Source organism: Podarcis filfolensis (genome assembly GCF_964270895.1).
Source record: "Podarcis filfolensis genome assembly, chromosome: 7".
In the NCBI taxonomy this organism is placed as follows: Eukaryota; Metazoa; Chordata; class Lepidosauria; order Squamata; family Lacertidae; genus Podarcis; species Podarcis filfolensis.
The window spans coordinates 28,360,243-28,375,959 of NC_139603.1; the positions used below are offsets into that span (position 1 = coordinate 28,360,243).

General features: G+C 43.6%; 1 protein-coding gene across 21 annotated transcripts in view; it reads right to left on the reverse strand.

Moving 5' to 3' along the window:
* RREB1 (ras responsive element binding protein 1) overlaps positions 1–15,717 on the reverse strand; it is a 125,890-nt gene that overhangs the window by 44,651 nt on the left and 65,522 nt on the right. For 16 of the 21 annotated variants that reach the window (XM_083623676.1, XM_083623684.1, XM_083623672.1 and 13 more), the window contains 5 exons: positions 11,928–12,050; positions 10,117–10,238; positions 9,005–9,217; positions 1,984–2,073; positions 659–822 (listed from right to left, as the gene is read on the reverse strand). In XM_083623676.1, coding sequence (XP_083479802.1) covers positions 659–822; positions 1,984–2,073; positions 9,005–9,118 — 368 coding nt within the window. In that variant the 5' untranslated portion in view covers positions 9,119–9,217; positions 10,117–10,238; positions 11,928–12,050. Of the gene's footprint in view, positions 1–658; positions 823–1,983; positions 2,074–9,004; positions 9,218–10,116; positions 10,239–11,133; positions 11,203–11,927; positions 12,051–15,717 lie in introns of those variants that run through there. The other 5 variants (XM_083623680.1, XM_083623681.1, XM_083623669.1 and 2 more) reach the window with 2 other exon arrangements.

Genomic DNA, 15,717 nt, shown 5'->3' on the forward strand with positions numbered 1-15,717 from the left:
CCCCGCGGCGGGGTGCGCTCCCGTTGCTCGGTCCCAGCGCCTGCCAACCTAGCAGTTCGAAAGCACCCCTGGGTGCAAGTAGATAAATAGGGACCGCTTACTGGCGGGAAGGTAAACGGCGTTTCCGTGTGCTGCGCTGGCTCGCCAGATGCAGCTTTGTCACGCTGGCCATGTGACCCGGAAGTGTCTTCGGACAGCGCTGGCCCCCGGCCTCTTAAGTGAGATGGGCGCACAACCCTAGAGTCTGGCAAGACTGGCCCGTACGGGCAGGGGTACCTTTACCTTTACTTTTTAAAAATGACAAGAACCTTGTTGAGTATTAGTAAATTATTGGTACTAGGAAACTTGTTGGAGAAAAGCGCCACGATCCATGGGCATCACAAACAGATGTATGCAGGGTTTTCAAATCTCCACCACCAAACACACTGTCCATTCCTGCATTGCAGAGGGTTGGACTAGATAGCCCTTCCAACTCTATGATTATATGACTATGATTCTAAGGGACAAATGCAAGGAGCTGCTGGAAGGAGGCCAGAAAGAAGTCATTCTTTGGATTGCAGCCCTCAGGTGGAACAGGGCATGCAGTAAACGGTCACCAACACACACTCTCACATTTATCAACCTTTTCCCACACTGTCACCTCATGGCCAGCTCTCACCTGTGCATGTTTCCATTAGTGGTGAAGGACTGGTCACACACCGAACATTTGTAAGGCCTTTCGCCAGAATGGACCAGCATGTGGCGGTCGAGGGAGCTTGCGGAGCTCAGAGACTTTCCACAGATGCTGCAGGAATGGTCTGTCCCTCCAGTGTCCGTGTTATGCTAAAGAAAGCAACAGATTGTTGGTTTTGAGTTCTTCCTGTGCAGCTTCAACGACATGTCAGTCAACTGCAACCATCATCATCATCATCATCATCATCATCATCATCATCTAAGAAGGTTTAATGCAATGCATTTAAAATTAGCATGGCATATCTGCAGCTAGCGAAAGCAACAGGAAGAGTAAGAGGCCAACCAAAACAAAAAGACTATAAGGATTGGAGAATCTTTAAAGAATATTTAGAAAACTATGGAATAAAAGGAAACATCTTGGCAGAATTAGACTGATCCCTGTATTGTATAAATATAAGTTTGTAGGGAGGTAAAAAGAAATTATATAAGAAATATGTAACTGTGCGGTATATAAAGTAATGGATAGACAAAGTACAGTGAGATTAAATAGAAGTCAGTTTTAAATTTCTTTTCTATAAATTTTATAATTGTGTTCAATACCAGGCGTATATATGATGATAATTATATTAATCTTCTTATATCTTATAGTGTGGTGGCTTGTCTGATTTTTCTGTTATTTGTTTGATTGTATGTTTGTTTACTTGTATGTATGTCTGTTTTTCATAAATGTATTTATTTTAAATTAATAAAGATATATTTTTTAAAAAATTAGCACGGCATATCTGGGTAACGGTGCAATTCCGTACTCCCCGAAAAGTTGGCTGAGGGGCTTTTTAGCACATGACCTAGGTGCATCTCTGCTGGTGGAGAAACAAGGTGCATAGGCAAACGATGCTTATGTCACCTGAAGCCCCCCTAAACACTGGCAGAAATGGGGTGGGTCAGGGAGGTATAGGTATGCCGTATCCAAACTGTGAAAAGCACCAAATTGGCTAAATTTGCTTGGGACCTGAAAGGCTTATGCTGAAACTACAGACCATTTCTTCCTTGGCAGAGTAGCTTTGTAAAACCTCTGATTATTTTACTATACTACCAAAGGGGGAAGGGAACCTTAAGCAGTGGCAAAAAAATATGGGAAGGACAATAAATGCAAAAGTACAGTTGAGGGAGCGAGGGAAGAAAGCAGAAGGAAACAAGCTGATAGCCTACTACAATGTCTGTGTATTTTATTGTACTGATAAGCTGTTTGTCTCCAAGGAAGACACCTTCAATGGTTTTTTTAAAAACGTTTTTAAAAAGTCACCAGCTTACCTGACGAATATGCATTGTCAACTGATGCTGAGTAGTGCAAATCTTTTCACAAAGAGGGCAGGTATAGGAAGACTTGTCATCTTTTGTTTCCTGCATACAAAATATTTTTTTAAATAAGAAATCGATCATAACACACATTTTAAAAGTAATTAAAAATTTACAGACTTGAGGTTTTTATCCCTCACCCATTCATGCAGAGAATGCACATGCAGCAGCAAAACATACATTTACATAGGAAATTATTCTAAATGAGACCCTTTTTAGAAAAAGAAATTTGAAATCACAGTCTGAGTGTCAGTGAAATTGAGTGTGGTGCAGGGTGTTGGCTAGAACCTAATCCTTCATCAAGCATTAGGTCTATCCAGCCAAAAGTCTACACAATCCAACCCAGTGGATGACCAGATGGCTTTTTGGGAAACCTGAAAGCTAAGACATGACGGCAACGCACACCTTCAACAGTTGTTGTTTAGGGAGTAGCACTCAGGGGCATTATCCTTGAAACAGCCCACAGCCTTCATGGCTAGTAAAACAGCCACTGATAAACTTTACCCTCCATGAATTTATTTCAAGTCCTTTCTAAGCCAACCAAACCGGTTGGCCATTATGGTTGCCCATTATTACCGTATCTTGAGGGAGAGAGTTCCATGCAATGTGCTGCTTGAAGTATGTGCTTCCTTTTGCCTATCCTATAATCTACAACCATTTAGCTTCATTATAGTGAGAGAGGGAGGAAAACTTCCTCTCACCCTATGCACTTTCACTACACATGCATAATGCCCAGTCTTGGAACTGCACCAGATGGCATCTGAACAAGTAACATGGAACACCTTGGTTTCTCCACCTCAAAAACGTAAGGTAGAGGTGAGGAAGCTCTCCCACCGAGCAGGGACACCCCTTCTCTCTCTTTATGCTCCTCCTCTCCTCCACCGGAGGACCACAGGTCCCTTTGCACCTGGATACCTGTATATGGTTATGAACTGGGTGCAGGGGTGGTTTCAAGGTTTCCTCTCTGCACGGGACAAATTGATTTTTGCTTTAATTTGTGCGCTGCACTCCACTGCAAAAGGGAATTCAATCCATATAGGGTGCCGGCAGCTGCCACCCTCACACATACAACGCACCCAACATTCCCCTGCAATTGCAGGGAAGCTCAATGATGAGAGATTGGCTGTCTCTCTTAATTCAAATGACCTTGTCAAACATTCTTGATCCTCCAATAAGCTTCCGATAATCCCTCACGTTGGTGTAGGGGGGACTACAAGGGGAAAGGAAATGCTATGAACTAAAAACAAATAAAAATAGGAACAGCTAAAAATAAGGAGTTTTGGGGGGATGGAGAGAGAAAATTACAACAATAGTACAAGGGAAGAAATAAATTCCCTTAGCTAGCTGAAAGGTTGGCCAGTTTGAAACTTCCCCAGCTACAATTTGGCCAGGATGTTTGTGCTAACAGAAGAGATCTTCCCCCTTTCTTTTCTTTTAAAAGTTGCCCACAGGATGCTTCATGAGAACTAGTCGCCCACACACCCCTGGCATAAGTGTAGGCTTTGCATCACACCTCTATGACAAAGCAGTAGGCTTCCACCCTCAGCACCAGCCATTCCAATGTCGTCTTCACCTGTAGCCCCAAGTACGAGCCACACCCACTTGGCAGTAAGCCCCATTTCCTGGAGGATCCCAAGTTTCCCTCCCTTGGAAGGAGATCTAGTCTCACTGTTGAAAGCTGCAAGGAAATCCTAAATAAGCTCATCGTGCCCTTTGGGTGGTAGGGTGAGCAAGAGTGGCATTTGCATTCAAATAAAGAGGCTGGATGTAGGCATGATTGACACTTTCCTTAGAGCTGCTGCAATCAGAAATTAAAATGAATCTACTCGCATGTAAGAGAAGAACACCCTGTGTGTTTTTTTAAGGATGCCCTTGAGAGGCTGAGTCAGACACCAGCCTTTCCAACCAAGGACAGAATGGGAACCTTTGGCTTGAACCAAGTCTTCTCTTGCCCAATTGTTTTAAAACAGGCAGCATGATTTTTTTCCCCCATTCCACAGAATGGGGCACTTCTTTCCCACACTTTGTTGTAGGCTTGCAGATAAGCCCATAAAAGCTACTGGCCAGCCAAGAAGCTAGTAACCTGTGTTTGTTTCCTTGCTGGCAGTACAAGGAAGGGGAACACAGACTACGAGCATCATGGCAAGCTAGCAAAAGGAAAAGGAAGGCAAGGCAGGCAGACTGGTTGAGCACAGGATATTCCTGGATTCCTCAACCTGCACAGAACTCCTGGTCGCCTACAGGAACCTGGTGATTGCTAAACACAAGGCTGCCTTATCAGTAAAGTTCAAACACTCCTGTTTCGAAAGAATCCTGCCTCTCTCCTAACTCTACTCTGCTTTTTTAGTTGGTCTTTAAGGTGCTACTGGAAAGAAAAAATTTTGTTTTGTTTCTACTCTGCTTTCGTTACTCCATTACGAACAAGGACATCATTTCCATTCTGAAGACAAGGCTGAACCGGTGTTTAAGCTTCAAGAGTCACTAAAAGTCGAAGAGTTGCATCATATGTTATATATAGCACTGCAGGTACCCAGCTGCCTTCATCATCCTCTTTTTCTTCCCTATCAACCTGTGTTTGGGGTCCAAAAATCCCCTTTGAATTCCTAGCAGTTATTACCAATTTCAAAATGACTCTAGTTTAACAGAGAAAATAAGATTTGGTAACGGAAAAGCGTCTGGACCCCACAACATTAACCTAAATCAAGGACAGCCAATATGGTGTTCTTGAAGTACAACTCCCATCAGGCCCAGCCAACATGGACAGCGGTTAAGGGATGATGGAAGTTGTAGTCCAGTCACATGTGCAAAAGCTATCTACTATCTCAATGGGCTATCAGGGGCCATTGGATCTCAGGAGTAAGTTTCACCCTAAGGGGATTAATTTAGACCCCGAGTTGGCATTATCTTGACACAGAAATGACACACAAGCAGCACGAAAAAAGTTATGCGCCTATGTTTTGGACTACCACTCCCATCAGCATCAGCCAGCAGAAGTAATGGCTGGAGATGATGAGAGTCAACGACATTTGGTGGGTATTATGTTGGAGAAGGCTGTTCCCTCTCCAACCATGCATATAGAGAGACATGTCCGCTCAGGATAGCATTGAATGCATCTGATGAAGAACTGAAGCTCATGCCATAACGATTTGCTATTTAACAGGTTACCACAAAACTCTAAGTTTTCTGATGTGGTTGTTGCTCGGGGCCCGGGATCTCTCCCGGAGACCATTTGGACTCATTGCATTGTTCCTATGAGATTCCGTAACACTCAGATATACAAATGCATCCAACTATTTCCATCGATCTTGTTTTGCATTAAGCTATTTTCACGTATCAGGGTTTTAAAAATTATTCTTTCCAAAGAAAATCACTGCCAATCAGTAAAAGGGTGGTTGTAAATCAGCTCCTTTCATCAGTGAGAGGATCAGCCTACTGTGCAGAAGTAGTATCTCAACAGCTGCTCCGCCCACCTTTTGCCTCTGACTCCACCCACTATGGGCATGGGTATTAAGATTCCTCACCCATCCTTCAATCCATTTATATTTCCAGCCTTGGCCATTTCCTCTAGCTGCGTGTCCCCTGAAGCTTAAAGATTATCGGGTAAAGCAATTTCTTTTCGCTGGTCTTGAACCCTGCTGCCTAACGAATTTCAAGGGTCTGAAACAGGAGACACCCACCTCCCCTTGACTGCCATTATTATTATGATGCATATTTTGCCCAACGCACCTCTGTGCGTGCACATGTTCGCATCCAAACACTCCTGTGCACCCTGCACACAGCTCCTCCCAAGGACTTTTCATGTTAGTTTATAGGAACAGCCTTCAGATCCAATTTTACTGCAGCCCTGTTAAATGTTGTCTCAGAGCCGAGAGCACAAACAATATTGGGAGGAAAATCCTTGCAGCTGTGCTGACCATTTCAGTGCTTAATCCCCAGGGCTATTCTCTGAAATCAGGCTACGGTTCTCCTTGCTGGAGGAAGGAGCTAGCTATCTCTCAGTGCAATGCTATTAATTGTTTCGAAGCCTTGCTTTCGACAATGGCCCCCTTTGAAATCGGCAAATCAACAAAGGGCGATTACTTCTCACCTTGAAAGCAAAGAGCAACATGCACAGTGTGACACTGCCAGAGTTGATTAGTGCAAGCCTTCAGATTTAATATTAACCCAACCCCAAAAAACCTCTTCCTAGCACTCACTCAGGGTCCAGGTTGCATACCATAATAGCAGTGAACCAGACAAGAGAGCAGCAGTCCAAGGAAGAGGATTTGTTTGACCCAGTCTCAAGCACAAACAGTTTAGCATAACTTCTCCAGCTTGGGCTAGAGAATTTTAACATGCAGCTCTGCGATGACGGAAGAGTACTTCCCCAAGTTAAGAGACAAAAGTACCAGCTAATTTGATAACAACTCTGACTTTATTAAAGTGACCCGACACTCCTCCGCTAGCAGCAAACATCTCTTTAGGCATTCTGTGTTATGTTACTCCACTTTCCCTTTTGTAGAAAGAGTCAAAGAGCCCCCATTTCGTGACACAGATTAAAGGAGGGGAGGAAACATGGTGTGATTTTCAACAGGATATAATCCTAACCAGAAACTAAGTCGTCTGTCACAACACACACTTAATGAAGGAACTAGAAATTAAAATGGTTAATGAAACCTTGACCAAAAAGTTATTTCCACGAAAAGGTGATGCAACATATGGTGGATTTTTAAGAGCTAAAGACTAAATGTTTTACTGTCAATTGGCCAGAAGAATAGTCAAAAGGCAGCTCCCAAATAATCCAAAATCCTACTATATTTGGGGCAGGAATTCATCTGGTTCTACATTCTATGGAAGTGGCCACCGAAACACTTTTAGAACGTGTATGTTGTTGTTGTTTAGTCGTTTAGTCGTGTCCGACTCTTCGTGACCCCATGGACCAGAGCACGCCAGGCACTTCTGTCTTCCACTGCCTCCCGCAATTTGATCAAAAGAACGTGTATACGCAGCTCCTAAAAGGCCACCGACATCTATCAAGACCAATTTTCTTATTTCTTCTTTGGCGATCACTTGTAGCCAAGTAAGACTGTCTTCCATAAACACGGTTTTAACAATGAGTCCGTAAGTGACTATGTAGGCCAATTCTGGACCCACACGTCCTTCCACAGTGGGAACATTGGTTCCCGGGTGAGAGTTGATCATGGTGTGGATTTGCCAAGCGTGCCTTCCTCTTAGCACGTTTCTCCCTTGCGTTCTGAGTTTGAGTGTCTTCAAAGTCCATGACACCTTTAGTAAAGGCTGTTCTCCAACTGGGGTGCTCGCAGGCCAGTGTTTCCCAGTTGTTGGTGTTTATACTACATTTTTTTTAGATTTGCCTTGAGACAGTCTTTAAACCTCTTTTGTTGACCACCAGCATTACGCTTTCCATTTTTAAGTTCGGACTAGAGTAGTTGCTTTGGAAGACGATAATCAGGCATCCGCACAACATGACCAATAGTACCAGAACAACCACAGTAAGACTGATTGCCGGAAATCAAACAATCCACGGTTCTCCCCCCCACTCTCTCTGCTCCCACTTCTCTCACCATGCCAGAGATTTCTTATGCACAATCTTGCAATTGCCACTCCCTTCAATTAGACAGAGGGGACTGCTGTTTGGTGAAAACACTTCACCCAACCTGCAACAGCCTTGGCGGGTAGCTCCCCAGGAAAAAAAATGGGGCTCATTTGCCTGCATGCTGTCTAGGTATCACAGGATGGTTTCAACAGTAAAACCTAATTAGTAGCTAACTTCTGTGCTGACCTACAGGGAAAGCCATTCTTGGCCTTCCTCCCTTATTTATTTATTTTTATAGCACAAGTATCTCTCTTAATCCCGTCACATTTTCTCCCTTGATCCAGCGCCCAGTGAAACGGCTGGTGGAATTAAAAGGTCAGTGGCTCCAAGCAAAAAACGACACACAGCCAACCCACCCACCCTTCATGCTTTTGCAGCAGCCAGCTGTACAGTAGGGTCTTCACCACCCGCCCTGTTCCAAAGCTGAGCTGCGAAATTTTGTCCTCCCTGAAGGAATCAAGCTAAGAAGCCCCCGACAGGGTATGCAAACACACACGGTGTTCTGTGAGTTATACTACGATATACGATATCTTTATTGTCATTGCCCCTTGCGGAGTATCCAACAATCTGACTATCTCTGGGATCAAAAATTTCTTGTTATCCAGGGTTACAATAATCTTTATTGCCATTGTCCCATACAGAACAACGAAACTGAAAAAAATCTACATCAGACATTCAAAAACCAACAAGCCTGCTATCCCAGCTATCCCAGCCTGCTATCCCAGCTATCCCAGCCCGCCACCTCAGGTCAGTGGCGGGAAACACATGCTTTGCCAAGCTGCACTCAGTTCCCAAGGAATTTTGGTCCTGCCACAAACTCTTAAAAAAAGATTCGTAAGAATTGCAGCATTCGTTTTTGTTTTTATTTTAATCCCAACGAACTAGTGGGCTGTTGTTTCTGGTTCACATAGAGAAGATAAGGGTTTTAGAATACAGTGGCAGGTCTTTAAATTAAAAAATTGAATGGCTTGACAGTTACATTTGACCATTTGATGTGTTCTTTCTTCAGCTCATGATACTGAAAACTGGTCTCTGATCACATGCAAATTAGTTCAGCATTCAGATTAGTTCATGACGTAACGGGTGGTATCCAACCAAGAGCTTCCAACTGGCGCATGGACTTTTGGGTGAACAATGGGATTTTGCACTCCCTCTCCCCTGTGCACCCTATGTTTGTTCTGGGTGTCTACCAAACCCCCAGAGCAGATTTGGGGAGGGCGCAGAGGGAGAAGTCCTGCAATGCAAACAGAAATCCTTATGCTAATGGGAATTGGATACCGCCCAATTTCTCCATGCGCATAAGTGCGGTCGGTGCCCTCAAAATGGCTTCATGTGAAATGGCATTCATTTATATCAAAGTTAAGTGTGTTGATTCTTTACCTGGTTTCTCCTGCCAATCCGACTGGGAGCAAGAGGTTTCGGTGGGGACTTGGCATTCTGAGATGGTGCGGTGCCATTTTCAGCGATCTTCCCCAAGCTCATAACAGCTGCCATTATGACGCCGACACGCAGCAAATCTGCGCCTTCAAAACAGTTTGGAAACTGTGGTGCCGCTGTGCAACTGCTTTAAGCCTCCGAGTTTATTCTCTGGAGCTGTAAACAGAAACAAATTGGGTGGTGAATTTCTGAGATGGAGAACCAGATCGGTCATGGGAGCAACAAATCCACTAAGAGCTAGAATGGGCAGCCAGGCCTGGATAGGTATACACTATTGACTTTTTGTACACACAAAGCAATTCCAAATCATACAGTACATTACATCTTGAATGGGAATCTGTTGCCCAAGTTGCTGTTGGACTCCAACTCCCATCAGCCCCAGCCAGCATGGCCAGGGGTCAAGAAGGATGAGGGTTGTTGAACTACTAGTGTGCCATAAGTTCAACATCCCTGCATTAAACATGGTGGTGTGGTTACCACTGAAAATGCTTCCACGATGCATAATCAGCAAGATCCACCTGGTCCAATTGCAAAATTTCCACACCAGAAATCAGTGATATACGGCCAGACCACACAATCTGGCTTATCCATATTGGAAGCCAATTATAGACATTATAACCACTGCATGGAGACGCATCAATGCAAAATAAATTCCTTCTACGCTAATGCATGAACCAGGCCTTCAGTTATTCTGGTTAGGAAGACCTCTGTGGATTATTCACTTTTAAAGAACTGGAATTCTTAAAAGCATGTTAAATTGAAGCACATGTACAACTTAACCCCATGTATAGTTACTCCAAAGTGAGGACACTTTGGAGTGATCATTGCTTAGGGTTAGATTATTTAATTGCACTTATTCCCAGTAACTCGAGTGTTTAGAACTGCGGAACTAATGTATGAAGAAAAACAGAACTTCCACACATCACCATTTGTGCTAAAGGAATATCAATTTTTGTCTAGTTATCCACAATGACATACTGTTTTAAGCAACAGTGACATAAATATTTACAGGATAGCTTTATTCTTAAACCAGTCATTCTAGCAGAGCCAATTACCTTCATTTTCCTTTCTTGACACTGTCTAGTGAAGCTTCCTTTCCTTGTGTGCTGCTTTTCGGTATTTGCCTAACAAGCTGAAGACCACCTAAATCCAGAAGAGAGCCTTTCCTCAGCAGCACCTGTTAGCAACGAGTGAAGAGAAAAAGGGAATAGGTTAAGTTTTATATTTTTTCAAGGAGGGAAGCTGAGAAGTAGTGTTTAAAAAAGAGAATTTGGTACATATTCAGTTGCCGAAAACAGAAGCAAAAGCAGCACAAAGGATTAGACAACGGATCTCTTCTTACGTAAAACTTTTTCAGCTAGGTAAAACTTTAAAGATGAAGGCTTCACACAGGCTGTCTCCACACACAAACACACAATGTCTCATTCTTGGGAGAGTACAACAAATTACGGGGGAAACAGAGATGCCTCAAAATATTATCAGGTTAAAAAAAGCATTAATACAGGAACTATAAGCGCTCCTCCACTTCAGACTAACAACTGAAAATTTAATTGTCTTTTCAGTCAGCTCCTCACAATCCACCCGTAAGAGCTGCATCAGACCTAAGGCCCAACTATGGCCAGCATCGTTCACTCAAAGCAGCCAACCAGATGTCTGGTTTTATTGCATTCTTCACACTGTCTTGAGACACAAACGAATGATAATGATAATAATCCAGTGCGCTTTTCAGCCAGAACTTGCCGGAACTCAGATCTGGCATCTCTCAGGTGGGTGCCATTGCCATTCTAAGAGAATCAGGGAGGTGTTTGTGGCGAGTTCCAGCACCTCTTTCCCCCCCAGAAAAATAGCAGTTGACAATAATGTAATGCAGCACACAGGTTTGGTTTCAAGAATCTGTAATGCTTAGAAGTCTTTCTGAGGCCTTGGGCCCTTCACAACGTGCTCAGTTGCCTATAAGGTCCCTGCCTTCACACCTTCAGGGGAATCTTCCGCCACTCAAAATGTCGATGGAAAGCTAAGAGTGCCGTTTTCATGGCCGTATTCTCATGAAACGCTTCCCTGAGGAAACTGACCTTTGCCCTCAAGGAGCGAGTTCCCAGGACATTCGTGTACGTCTGATGAAAGCTGCACAGAAAACGGCCAGCTACGCTATGAAAAAAAGGGACCCGCTTAGATCAAGGGTAAAAACGAGAAGTATTAGCAGAGGTTAAAGTTCGCAGGAAGGCTCCACCATTTCCATTTTGATGCTGGCACTCTTAAGGGGTGGGGGCGGGTGGGAAGGCACTACCAGAACTGTAGGCTGGGAGATCTGTTGCAGACATAAACAGGCTATCAGAAGCTGCAGGGCAGCAAAAGAAAACGGCTGGCTTTTGACAAAGGCCAGCCCTGAAGCAATACCACAGTAGTCAGCCAAAAACATCCCAAAAGAGGAGTTTAAAACAAAAGTGATGGGGGGGGGTGCGGGAGAGAGAAATGAAGTTAAAGTAGGTTGCTTCCCATTCAGTCTCAACAGGAAAACATTTGCTAAATCTATTTCCTCCTTTGCAATTCTTTTCTGAAGTGCTATTTGACTGCATGCTGAAAACTCAGACGATATTCACTCCCTGTAAATTTGCAATATCAAGGGGGGGTCGCAGTAAATGGATGTTTACAGCATCTTTTCTTTCCTGAATGATAAGAGGAAAAGGCCACCTTTTCATTTTCCTTTTCCTCTCTCTCTCCATCCCCCACCCACCTCAGGCGTTCAGGATGCTAGCGTCTTTGTTTTACTTGTCATCAATATGCTTCTGCAGAAAAAGTTTCCCCAAGCCAGAGTTTCTCTGGACAGGCCTTTGCATTGAGCACTCCTTTCTCTCCAGCCACTGACCTTCAAAGTTTTGGGTTTGCTCTTGCTTCTAAGATGCCGGTGCAAATGGGACCCTGGTGGAAGGTTAGCAACTGGAGGAGTCAGATCTGTGTCAGCACAGTTGGAGGACTAGTACAAAACTACCTAGAAGAAAGAAAAGCAAGAATTAAAGCTCTTTACCAACTGCAGTTTTCTATGGTTGTTTCTTCATTGCATTTCTTGGTCACTGGGTGATTTGGGGCCTGTTGCCATGACCTACTTCACAGGGTTATTGCGAGGAAATCTGCAAAAGCAAGGGAAACGTATGCTACTCTAAGTTCCTTTGGCAAGGAGTAGGATAAAAGTGTTCAAAATGAAATATTTTAAATGGCGACAGTTCGATAAATAAAGGAATCCTGGAGCAAAGAGGACTCTTTCATATTCAAGCATATAGGTCACTTTGAACATCTCTGTGAAGACTAGGAACTGAAGAGGAATTTATTTGGCACATGTTTCACAGTGAGCCAACCCAATACAGCAATTCCAAACTTGCTTGTGGACCTGACTGAGACCTCCAGCCAGATACTGTGATGTAGTTCTGGTGTGCAAGAAGTACACACCAAAATGTGCATTTGATGTACAAAATGCATATACCTTTGTCAACAGGGTGGAATGCACCTATGGTTGAGCACCAAACTGGAACAGGACTGAATTAGACTGCTCAGTCCATTCCTAATAAGGACTAGAAACTTGTATTTTAAATGAAAGATGGCATTCTTAGAACACAAGCCTGCAGAATGTACTAAATTGGTGGTTGCCTGATGCATGCATCCAGTTTGGCTCAATGAGTTTCGTATTTGTGAAATACGGTAGGTCTGGCGGTAAAGATTCATGGTGTGGAATCTAAATGTCTAGCAGCAACAGAAAAGCCCTCGGTCTTTTGGACAGACTCTTCCGTATGATGAAAACAAAACTTGATGACCTAAGCCAAAGGATTGAGAAGTCAGTGCCTGGTACTTGGCATATTCATTTTGTGTCAGCAGAGTGCAAGCCTCTAATTCCCCAAAATATTTTTTACTGACTTTCATAACTTTCACAACTGGCTCAGTTCATGAGCAGCTAAAGGAATCAGCCACTGCACTGCCTTTCTGGAATTAAGAATATAGGCAGGGCTGAAGGTCTATGGTTCTCCTAACTAGAGATTAAACTTTTCAGAAAATTCTACGCATTGGAAGAAAGAGAAAATAATTCGTTTCCTTCGAAAAACCTAACCGAACATTTCATTCTCTGCCCTACAGGTTTTAAAACTAAATTCTAGTTGGCTGAGTCATTTTTATCCTGCCTCAATGCCAAAAGTGCCCTCTTGGTAGCAAACAATAAATGGAATTTTAAAGAGAGAGAGAAATTACCTATCAATACCAAATAAACTACAAATGCTACTAAGAACACTGAGCAACAGATCAACAGATACATCTTAAGATATTTGCAAACGCCTGTCTGAACATAACGTAAGAGTGAAAAAAGCTTTCCTTGCGCTCATCTGCTTAAAAGAGCACCCTGGCAAATCAGCTACATCCCCACTTTAAAAGTTTGTTAGCAAATATTGGCATGTGAGGTTGCAGTAACAGAGCTGGTTCAATGGTGTGACACACTCTTTACACTGCAACACCCACCCTCCCAGATGAGGAGGGATCCCGAACCACTTAAGAGCCCACTGTGTTGATTTTGCACCCAGTGCAACACTGCCCCCAACTAAGAATAAACCAAAGTCACTCCCTGGAACAAACGGCAAATGTGCTCACCCAGTACACTGTTAGGCTGGAAGCCAAACCTGCCACCTGCAGCTCCAATGCCTAGGGCAGGTGTCAAGACTCACAGAACTGTGAAGTCTGGAAAGGACCCAAGGGCCAATCTAGTCTAACCCCTTCAATGCACGAAGCATTGACGTCACTTGCCCAATAAAAGAAATGCACATATACCTGTGTTCCAAATTATGGACAGTCCACTTGCCCTACACGTTACAACAGTATCCACTGAGTCAACCTACACATATCTGATGCATAGCCAACTCTGGGGTACCACAACATGGTGGAATATTTGCATCATGGAACCCTGGAAAATGGCTTTTATACATAGATGTCTCAAATTGGGGGAGCTGGGGAACAAGAAGTGAAACAAACTGGTCCCCAACTCTCAACAGCAATTCTCAAGTTATCTTGTAAAAAGCTGCCTTTGTTCAGTTTTCAAGGATATTTATTATCCTGCTAACCCAACTCTTAGCCTAACCTTACTAGCATAGCAACATCTCTACAAAATCACAAGAAGATTGATTTTAGCTCCAAGACTCATGATCCTTTCAACTGCATTAAATCAAGGACCTTATCTATGCAAAACCTACCCTGTGCACCATGGTGCTATAGCCCGTCATCTGATTCTATGCTACAGGGAGGGCTGCTTTCCCTCAACATGTTGCCTCACAGCCCTTTTTTGTTCAATCAGCTGTCTGGCTTATCTCGTCTGCTAAGAGAATGCCAGAAAACAAGGGTTTGGCCTGTTGTAGGAGGCTTCAGAGAACATGTCCAGGCAAACTGGAAACCAAGATTTTCAAAGAGGTACTTTTTTTTGCTAAAAGCTTCTAGCAGCATCTTTGGCTACGCAAGTCAGAACAACATGGGCAATTTCAAATGCGTACCACCACTTCAGGCAACAACTTGAGAAAATTGGAAGCAAGCATTTCCCATTCAGCCCCTTACACTTTGGGCAACGAGAAGGGCACATAAGGAGATAGCTTTTCCCGTAACCACTAGACACTACCCATGAGATGCTACTTTGTTGTAACGGTAACCAGATACATATATTCCCAGAGTCATCCTTAAAAAGAACAGGCAACAGTCACTAGGCATCCTTGTCCCTCCTTTGAAAGCAAGAGTTCCCTAGATTGAACTTGCAAGCCACCACTCTGCATGCATCCCAAAGACTGACAGCTTAAAGGAGCAACCTAAAAGTGTCAGTGAATGAATCTCCGGCTTCAATTGAGTGCGTGCGTGCATATGTGTTTGAGCAGCCATGTCATAGAGATTCCTGCTTCTCCCTGCAAGATTGGCATGCATAGGCTGTGCTATTCTGTAGCTGGGAAACAGGGGGTTGTTGCAACACGCCCTGTAATACTTGAGGTGGTAGCTTTGATTCATGATACCTCTTGCTTTGCATCTTCACAAGCTGATTTATTGGATTTGCACCCCACCCTTCCTCCAAAAGGAAAATCTATTCATTGCCACTGTAAGAGGAGAGACTTCTGCAAGCCAGCAAAGAGAATCAACAGGTCCCTCACTTTGCAAGTTTCTCTCCCAATAAAAGTGATGAATCAAAACAACCAAAGTAGCAGCCCGTACCAAAATCGGGCTTGAAACCAGTATGAATGGGTTGTGGTAATCGGCTTCATTCAAAGCATGCCTGAAATATTGCCTATGTTCTCTCAGGCACCTTGCTAGAATGGGGTGCTGGCAACTAGGCAGTCCATCTTCCAAGCCTCTGGATCATGTTCTATATACTGTAGTCAACCTAGCTCAGATATGAGAGACTGGGTACCCACACCACACCTGACTGCCTTCATTCATTGGCAGTGCTACATCCCAACTTTTGGCTAGTCTTGAAGCTCACCTCCCACGCCTGCCCTTATAAATTCTTCTGTTTGGTAAATGATTCATTCTCCCATTAAGGGTTTAAAAAAGTAATGCTGCTAGCTCTCAAGTGCTTAAAACATTTTTTGATTATTAAAAAGGATTTCCCTGAAATGTGACCCAACCACTGACGCTTTTGATCAAATTTATAC